Source organism: Cherax quadricarinatus, chromosome 68 (assembly GCF_038502225.1).
Source record: "Cherax quadricarinatus isolate ZL_2023a chromosome 68, ASM3850222v1, whole genome shotgun sequence".
NCBI classification, from domain to species: Eukaryota; Metazoa; Arthropoda; class Malacostraca; order Decapoda; family Parastacidae; genus Cherax; species Cherax quadricarinatus.
The window spans coordinates 21,075,430-21,085,849 of record NC_091359.1 but is presented as its reverse complement, the minus strand read 5'-3'; the positions used below and the strand labels follow the sequence as shown (position 1 = coordinate 21,085,849).

At 43.2% G+C, this 10,420-nt stretch overlaps 1 protein-coding gene across 1 annotated transcript; it reads right to left on the bottom strand.

Annotated features, from left to right (window-relative positions):
• Positions 1-7,729: 7,729 nt before the first annotated feature.
• Positions 7,730-10,199, bottom strand: LOC128697709 (proline-rich protein 2). The gene is made up of 3 exons (XM_053789561.2): positions 10,043-10,199; positions 9,268-9,501; positions 7,730-8,825 (listed from the first exon to the last, which is right to left on the bottom strand). The coding sequence occupies exons 1-3, from the start codon at positions 10,074-10,076 to the stop codon at positions 8,236-8,238; spliced, it is 858 nt and encodes a 285-aa protein (XP_053645536.2). The 5' UTR covers positions 10,077-10,199; the 3' UTR covers positions 7,730-8,235.
• Positions 10,200-10,420: the final 221 nt, after the last annotated feature.

The window sequence follows — 10,420 nt, the reverse complement described above, 5'->3', positions numbered from 1 at the left end:
GGTTGGAATTGGTTTTATACTCGAATCCCGTTTTTATTTCCTGGAGTTTTCCATAGCAGAGCAGTTGAAATTTATCTTCATTGAAATTCATATCGTTTTCCGAGTGCAGTGTCTTCTATGGGTGACACTCATGCAAATTCTGGTATCATCAGCAATGGAGGACACGGTGCTGTGGCTTACATCTTTATGTCAGATATGAGGATGAGAATGGGAATGGAAGGTAATTTACCTTTGCTCCAATTTTATGGATCAAGAACCCTTCACCGGCAGGGATTAACCTGCAGATATACATATTAAATTTCTGAACCCTCCACAAATACAGGAATAAAATTTCAGCATGATACAATTCGCTGTGTAGAGCTTTTGCCTCAATCATCATAAAGCTCTACAGAAAAATTAAAGTAATTTTGTTAATAAGGGCTTTTTTGCAGTCGCCAGGTCTTAGTCAATACATAACTGGTCTTGGGGTATGACTAAGTCCCCATTAAGCCTAGGAAGTTCCCGGCCGGGACTTCCTAGGCTTTGGCCGGCTGGCAATAGGTCTTCTTAGCAGGGAAACTTCGTTCTCTGGCCGGGTAGCAACACAACTCTGGACCTTCTAATCTTACGACTGGCTGGCAACACACTCAGACTCGCCCGCTGATCAATATTTATCTTGCAAACACAGAGCAGCTGTCTCCAAGAAGCAGCCGTCATGGTAAAATCCCGGGGCAAATATAGTGAGATGTTCCAAGAATAAGACTTGGATTATCAGTTTGACTTTGCTGTAATCCTTCTCCACCCCCACCCCAGACAGTGAGTGAAGAGCAGAGGCTACACAATGTCTGGAAAGTTCAAGGCCACAGACAGGAGACTCGTGCTTTTATTTAAGACAGTGTGTCGCAAATCTCTTAAATCACTAAATATCTATTAATTGACTGTTCCACTTCTCAAAGAGTTCATATACTTTAGACATCTTCAGCAGACTGACGCTTTCTAGCTGTTATCCCCGAAAATCCCACTTTTAAATTAATACAGACTATAAATGCTTTCCTTCAAATGATGGTTGGGGGGGGGGGTATGTGAGAGGTTAGTTTAATATGTTTATTATGCACCCCATACCCATCCTGTGGGCGGTAGTCAAAAGATTACAGAGGTACATAATTGGTCCAGGGACTGGACTCAAAGTTTTGATAGCTGAGCAAGTTAGAGGTAATGAACCTTGACGTTGGTGATGGTGGGGGGGGATGTGAGAGGATACCTTGACGTTGGTGATGGTGGGGGGGGGATGTGAGAGGATACCTTGACGTTGGTGATGGTGGGGGGATTTCAACTTAAGGCACCTAAAATGGAGGAATATAGCAAATAATATTGTTGCAGTAATAACACCAGGAGGCAGCTCTGATGAAAAGTCACACTCACACGAGCTTTTAAATCTCTGCACAAAATTCAATTTAAACCAGCAAATAATAGAGCCTACTAGACTGGAGAATACACTAGACCTCATATTCACTAACAATGATGATCTGATAAGAAATGTCACCATATCAAAAACAATATACTCAGATCACAACATAATTGAGGTTCAGACATGTATGCGAGGAGCCCCAGACCGACAAAATGAGACTAGTCACGAGGGAGCATTCACCAAATTCAACTTCAATAACAAAAACATAAAGTGGGACCAAGTAAACCAAGTCCTAACCGATATAAGCTGGGAAGATATACTAAGCAACACAGACCCAAACTTATGCCTAGAACAGATTAACTCGGTGGCACTCGATGTATGCACAAGGCTTATTCCTCTAAGAAAAAGGAGGAGTAGATGTAAAATAGAAAGAGACAGGCGCTCCCTTTACAGGCGACGGAAAAGAATAACAGAGCGGCTAAAAGAGGTCAATATATCTGAAATGCGCAGGGAGACACTGGTCAGAGAAATAGCAAGCATCGAACTTAAGCTAAAAGAATCCTTTAGGAGTCAGGAATCGCGGGAAGAACTAAAAGCTATAAATGAAATCGAAAGAAACCCAAAGTATTTCTTCTCCTATGCCAAATCAAAATCGAGAACAACGCCCAGTATTGGGCCCCTACTTAAACAAGATGGGTCCTACACAGATGACAGCAAGGAAATGAGTGAGCTACTCAAGTCCCAATATGACTCAGTTTTTAGCAAGCCGCTAACCAGACTGAGAGTCGAAGATCAAAATGAATTTTTTATGAGAGAGCCACAAAATTTGATTAACACAAGCCTATCCGATGTTATCCTGACGCCAAATGACTTCGAACAGGCGATAAATGACATGCCCATGCACTCTGCCCCAGGGCCAGACTCATGGAACTCTGTGTTCATCAAGAACTGCAAGAAGCCCCTATCACGAGCCTTTTCCATCCTATGGAGAGGGAGCATGGACACGGGGGTCGTCCCTCAGTTACTAAAAACAACAGACATAGCCCCACTCCACAAAGGGGGCAGTAAAGCAACAGCAAAGAACTACAGACCAATAGCACTAACATCCCATATCATAAAAATCTTTGAAAGGGTCCTAAGAAGCAAGATCACCACCCATCTAGAAATCCATCAGTTACACAACCCAGGGCAACATGGGTTTAGAACAGGTCGCTCCTGTCTGTCTCAGCTACTGGATCACTACGACAAGGTCCTAAATGCACTAGAAGACAAAAAGAATGCAGATGTAATATATACAGACTTTGCAAAAGCCTTCGACAAGTGTGACCATGGCGTAATAGCGCACAAAATGCGCGCTAAAGGAATAACAGGAAAAGTCGGTCGATGGATCTATAATTTCCTCACTAACAGAACACAGAGAGTAGTCGTCAACAGAGTAAAGTCCGAGGCAGCTACGGTGAAAAGCTCTGTTCCACAAGGCACAGTACTAGCTCCCATCTTGTTTCTCATCCTCATATCCGACATAGACAAGGATGTCAGCCACAGCACCGTGTCTTCCTTTGCAGATGACACCCGAATCTGCATGACAGTGTCTTCCATTGCAGACACTGCAAGGCTCCAGGCGGACATCAACCAAATCTTTCAGTGGGCTGCAGAAAACAATATGAAGTTCAACGATGAGAAATTTCAATTACTCAGATATGGTAAACATGAGGAAATTAAATCTTCATCAGAGTACAAAACAAATTCTGGCCACGAAATAGAGCGAAACACCAACGTCAAAGACCTGGGAGTGATTATGTCGGAGGATCTCACCTTCAAGGACCATAACATTGTATCAATCGCATCTGCTAGAAAAATGACAGGATGGATAATGAGAACCTTCAAAACTAGGGAGGCCAAGCCCATGATGACACTCTTCAGGTCACTTGTTCTATCTAGGCTGGAATATTGCTGCACTCTAACAGCACCTTTCAAGGCAGGTGAAATTGCCGCCCTAGAAAATGTACAGAGAACTTTCACGGCGCGCATAACGGAGATAAAACACCTCAATTACTGGGAGCGCTTGAGGTTTCTAAACCTGTATTCCCTGGAACGCAGGAGGGAGAGATACATGATTATATACACCTGGAAAATCCTAGAGGGACTAGTACCGAACTTACACACGAAAATCACTCACTACGAAAGCAAAAGACTTGGCAGACGATGCACCATCCCCCCAATGAAAAGCAGGGGTGTCACTAGCACGTTAAGAGACCATACAATAAGTGTCAGGGGCCCGAGACTGTTCAACTGCCTCCCAGCACACATAAGGGGGATTACCAACAGACCCCTGGCAGTCTTCAAGCAGGCACTGGACAAGCACCTAAAGTCAGTTCCTGATCAGCCGGGCTGTGGCTCGTACGTTGGTTTGCGTGCAGCCAGCAGCAACAGCCTGGTTGATCAGGCGCTGATCCACCAGGAGGCCTGGTCACAGACCGGGCCGCGGGGGCGTTGACCCCCGAAACTCTCTCCAGGTAAACTCCAGGTAATACCTTGACGTTGGTGATGGTGGGGGGGGATGTGAGAGGATACCTTGACGTTGGTGATGGTGGGGGGGGGGGATGTGAGAGGATACCTTGACGTTGGTGATGGTGGGGGGGATGTGAGAGGATACCTTGACGTTGGTGATGGTGGGGGGGGATGAGAGGATACCTTGACGTTGGTGATGGTGGGGGGATGTGAGAGGATACCTTGACGTTGGTGATGGTGGGGGGGGATGTGAGAGGATACCTTGACGTTGGTGATGGTGGGGGGATGTGAGAGGATACCTTGACGTTGGTGAGGGGGGGGATGTGAGAGGATACCTTGACGTTGGTGATGGTGGGGGGATGTGAGAGGATACCTTGACGTTGGTGATGGTGGGGGGGGATGTGAGAGGATACCTTGACGTTGGTGATGGGGGGGATGTGGGAGGATACCTTGACGTTGGTGATGGGGGGATGTGAGAGGATACCTTGACGTTGGTGATGGGGGGGGATGTGAGAGGATACCTTGACGTTGGTGATGGGGGGATGTGAGAGGATACCTTGACGTTGGTGATGGGGGGTATGTGAGAGGATACCTTGACGTTGGTGATGGGGGGATGTGAGAGGATACCTTGACGTTGGTGATGGGGGGGGATGTGAGAGGATACCTTGACGTTGGTGATGGGGGGGGATGTGAGAGGATACCTTGACGTTGGTGATGGTGGGGGATGTGAGAGGATACCTTGACGTTGGTGATGGGGGGGATGTGAGAGGATACCTTGACGTTGGTGATGGGGGGGGGGGAATGTGAGAGGATACCTTGACGTTGGTGATGGTGGGGGATGTGAGAGGATACCTTGACGTTGGTGATGGGGGGGATGTGGGAGGATACCTTGACGTTGGTGATGGGGGGATGTGAGAGGATACCTTGACGTTGGTGAAAGGCTCACGATCGAAGGAACTGGAGCTACTTTCCTTTCCTTGACTCAAACCAGATTATTTTCAAGTTCCTAGGGCGCATTATGATTTCCACTGGTTCAGCGCTCCTTCGTAATATATAACAATAAATCAAAATTGACTATTACAGCAACTTATTCTAACCGTCCAACCCTCTGCTTCATAGCGTAAGCAGTTAATGTAGTTGTAAGTGTAGAATTAATAAGGTATAGCGGTATGTCTTTTTCTTTTTAAGGGAGTTATACTTTAGGAGAGGGTGCATAGCTGTTTGACCTTTAAGGGTTTACCGCTTCACTGTGATTATAATTTAAGAGAGGGTCTGATACTTTCACGGGAGGGAGTTGTACCTTCGGTGAAAGATATTCAAAGGATGGAATTTATGCGAGTTGTACCTTTAGGGAAGGGAGTTATATTTTTAAGTGTTATAATAACAGGTGAATTATACTTTCACGAGAGGGCATTATACTTTAAGAACTGGATAGAGTACAACAGGTAGAGTAACATATATTTATAGTGAGAGTTGGCTTGCTTAGCATGGGCCAATAGGCGTGCTGCAATGTTCATTCTGATGTTCTTGTATAATGAAATGCCCCTAGGGCCTGTTAAACTGGTGAAGCGCTCTTGGTGCAGGGAATTAAAGCTATTGTTCCCTTATCATTAAACTTGATTACCATTCCCACACCTCCCATTCCCCAGGCGTTGTATAACCCTTACAAATATCGCTTGTCCTAAATGTTTAAATTACAGTGTTTCTTTGGGACCTGGTATGTACAGCCTTAATAGCAGCAATCTTGAGTTTTAGTTAATATTCCTGGTTGGAATTAGTTATGGTTCTGTTTGCTTGTTTATGTTGTGCTATTTACTAGAGATAGTTTCTTGCCAGTGATCCCCCTTGCATTAGTTTGTTAGACTTAAGCCTATTTATTAATTGTACGAGGGCTTTTAAAGCTCCAGTTCCCATGTACGCTTATAAAATAATTAATTTAGGGTGTCCCGTAGCTCGATCCCTAGCGCACTCAGCTCACACTGAGGTCCGGAGTTCGATTCTCCTCCGGTACGGCTGGAAAACATTAGGGACGTGTTTCCAGAAGACACCTGCTGTCCCTGTTCACCCATCAGTGTAAAATAGGTACCTGGGTGTTAGTGGACTGGTATGGGTCGCATACTGATTTAATTTAAGTCTGCCCGAAATGCCTAGCCATGCTAGGTGTTCTAGTGGTACACTCTGTAATTATTATTTTACTACATGTAAACCACACAATAACCAAATTCTGTAAACTCAGCATTGTAATCCTTATAGAGAATAAACTTTGAATTTGAATTGAATTTGAAATGCTCAATATAACAAGGGGCTTTCTATATAGTAGTATGTCATTGATGTCAGCTAGGCCTGTATATCATGTGCATATACTTGTAGTAGTCACGAAGTTAAGGGGCATGTTCTACGAGGAGAGATTAAGGGAAATCGACTTCACGACACGGAAGGACAGGAGGGATTGGGGGGACAACATAAAACACTGAGACGAATCGACAAGGTGGACAGGGATAGGATGTTTCAGAGATGGGACACACCAAGAGGTCATAATTGGAAGCTGAAGACTCGGATGAGTCACAGTGATGTTAGGAAGTATTTCTTTAGTCATAGAGTTGTCGGGAAGTGGAATAGTCTGGAAAGGGAGGTATGATAAAGCTTACTTAGCAGGGAGTGACCAGGGACAGGAGCTATGACACGACTCCTGCAACCACAATTAGGCGAGTACAATTACGTGAGTACACACACAGACGTGTGTGTGTGTTGTAAGTTGACCACGAGGTGTAATCTCGTCTTTATATACTTTCCTGTTGATGTTTCAGTTTTACAGTTCCTTGATAATGTGAGAAATCAAGAAAGCACTTGGAAGTTTACTAGACTTTTCACGGTGGTTCTGCATATCTATCTATATATCTATCTATCTATCTATCTCTCTCTCTCTCTCTCTCTCTCTCTCTCTCTCTCTCTATATATATATATATATATATATATATATATATATATATATATATATATATATATATAAAAATATATTATATCTATTATCTTTATTATGCACCTCATACCCATCCTGTGGGCGGTAGTCAAAAAAATTACAAAGTTACATAATGGGTCCAGGGACTGAGCGGCAAAGTTTTGATAGCTGCACAAGTTACAAAGGTAATGAACCATTCGCACGTCTACACCTGGTCACAATTGCAATGAGTTATTAATGCAAATATTAGCATTATTTACAGAGAGCAAAGTCAGGGTATAACAGTAGGTTTAGCATATTGTTTTAGGGTTCTAATTAATACTTTTAAAGTTGTGTATTGTTTCAGCTTCCAATACATCTTGTAGGTCGCTGCTCATTTCACACGATAGCGTAATTATATAGTAGTGTAATTATTAAGTCAAGTTTGCGGGAGTCGAGCTCCTGCTCCCGTGCTCACTTCACACACTGAGTGTCCGTGGTTTGATTACACCTAGCAAGTAAGTAGGTACCTGGGTGTTAGTCGACTGGTGTGAGTCACATCCAGGGGGACAAGATCGAAGACCCAATTGGAAATAAGACAGACAGTCCTCAATGACGCACTGCCTCTCTTGGGTGGCTAACCCTAGGCCCTAGGGAGTTAAAAATTCGAACAAAATCTTATCTTCTGGGACTCTTGTCAATAACCGATAAATTATGCAACTTACAGTGTCTGTTTACTTAACCACTGTATAAAATTAGATTTGATATTTCCTAGCTCTATGACCCATTTCTTTACTTCTGATGCACTGTAAGTACTGTCTAATGCCTTTAATTTCTCTACGTATCCTAATTAAATAATTTATTTAATTAGAATATAACAAGACAAATACATAAATGTGATTAAGAATTTATTTTATGAAATACGTTCCAAATTGCAATAAATACAATATCAAACAAGACACAGTGAAAATGGGTGAAGTTTAGGCCATATTATATTTAAGTAGGCCTATATCACGTTCATCTGGACAAAAAAGGTGTCTAGTTTTAAGGTTTGTATTTGACATAAAATACAAAAAGTAACCTACTACTGTACTGTACCAGATGTTCATTTATAAAAGGTCAAATATGACCAGTAATTGTCAAAAGGTTTTAGACAAATGTTACAGCCAGACTATAACTTTGTTTCAGTCAAGACTAAAATCTAGGGAGGAGGCCATTTTGTAGGTTGTTATTTTCTAGGAAAGTTATTGTTATGTCTGTAGGTTAAGGGACACGAAACTGCCTGACATGTCTAGATAACCAGGAGTCGTGTCCAGTTCACATTTAGAAAGTAACTGCAAGGCCTTTTCTGATTTTATCGCTTATCAGGTGCAAATGAGACGTCGGGATAGACGAAACTTTATGCCTGTGCGGGACGCGCAGGACGAGGCCTGGGACGAGTGGCTGGTTTTGTTAAGTCCCCTGGACGAGGCCTAGGACGAGGAGCTGGTTTTGTTAGCTCTCCCGGAGGTGGTCTGGGTTCTACAATGGGTCCAGTAGGTAGTGGAGCAAAACCACTATCCACACTCTTGGGACGATTAGCTGGTTTTGTCAGTTCTCCTGCGGGAGGTATGGGATCAACAATGGGGCGACTAGCTGGTTTTGTCAGTTCTCCTGCGGGAGGTATGGGATCAACAATGGGGCGACTAGCTGGTTTTGTCAGTTCTCCTGCGGGAGGTATGGGATCAACAATGGGGCGACTAGCTGGTTTTGTCAGTTCTCCTGGGAAAGGTCTTGGTTCCACAATGGGCCCAGTAGGAAGAGGAGCGAAGCTGCTGTCTTCAAGACTCTTGGATCGCTGAGCAGGTTTAGCCAGATTCCCAGGAAGAGTAGCTGGACGAGTTTGTGGCCGTACAGCTGGTTTTGTAAGTTGGGACTTGGGAGGCAGAGTCTGGGGCTTGCCTATTGCGGTGGTAGGAACACTTCCCTGTCGAACTTCGTCTGCGCTGCCTGCAAAATAATTTAATGTTTATTTTTAATTTTTATTTCGAACGATTAGTAAATCATACTATCCTTGTATAGTTTTGATGCTTCATATATTTAGTTAATTCATGGCGCCAGTTATAAATTGGTCATAGTTTATAGCGTCTTTGGCTTTTATGTTAGTGCATATTTTTGTATGACGAATTGAAATAAAATTATCATTAATAAAAAATCACTTCACTTGGGTATGGGTTCTTATCAGGCTATTCTTAATGTTTTTTCAAAAGGGATGCCTTGAAGCCAGTGAAGGGCTCTTGATCCAAGGAGCTGAAGTCGTCTTACTCTTTCTTAAAACATGATTTCCTCTTATTTTTCCCTTCGCTGTATGATACCTACAGGTTTTAATAATAATAATAATAATAATAATAATAATAATAATAGTGAAGCCGAAGTGATGTCTGGTACTTACGTTGGTGTCGCGAGGGTCGTGGAGCAGGCCTGGTCAGTTTTGAACTTGGATGTGCTGGTAGAGTCTGGATGACATGACCTGGGTGCGGGGTTGGATCTACCTGGGGCTTGGGTTGGTAGCCAGCAGGGGGTGTGGGCGAGATCTGTGGGTGTTGCGGACGGGGTAAAGGTTTTGTCTGCCGAACGAACCTGATGCTGTCTGTTGGACGGCCGGGTGGTATGGCGACACACGCCCCTATGACAGAAAAAGTATCAGATTTTTGGAACCAAAGATCGCCTTTAAACATTTTGAAATCATCTATCTTCGTAATTTTTTCCAAGTATATGTCAGTAAAAAATATACGCCTAATGAAAACATTTTAGAAATTTAGTCCTTTAAGAAGGAAAAGGTGTCCCGTGGCTCTATTGGTAACGCACTTAGGTCACATACTGAGTATCTAAGGTTCGATCCTCAGTACGGGTGGAAACGTTGGGCATATTTCTTTACACCTGCTGCCTCTGTTCACCTAGCATTAAGTAGGTACCAAGGTGTTAGACGGCTGGTGTGGGCCGCACCCTGGGGGGTAGGGTAATATACTTTAGATAAGAGCTCGGGCTTTGAAATAAAATTTATCTGTTAAAAAAAGGGAAAAAGGTCCTTGATATCAAGGTCATGAAGGGTTGATCATCCGTAGAATTATCGTCATCCTTGGATTTAACCTGATGACGTCCATTCCCCACGCTCTTTATGGGTGTAGAACTTTTTCACGAATATGATATTCTACAAACAAACTTACCCACAAGGAGGATCACCAACATTATGGTCGTCATCAGGTGTGGAAGTAGCAAGAGCACCGTATATTGTGTGTCCAACTCCTGACGAAGCTGGACCTGGACTGCTGAAATACTGGCCACCTGCGGCCTTTATACTCTCCAGCACCAGTCTGTGTCAACATCGAACTCCAGCACTGAACATTAAAAAAAGTATATTTCATGTGGTAAATTTTCTATTAGAAGAAGAGCATAAGCTCATATTTTTATATGATGCAACCTGAGATAGATCATTAATATGATAATGGCCCTGATATTGATGAATGACAACGTTCATGGTCTTTAACTGGTTCAAATATCAAATTGTTCAAATACCAAATTATTATATCCCAAACATGATATAT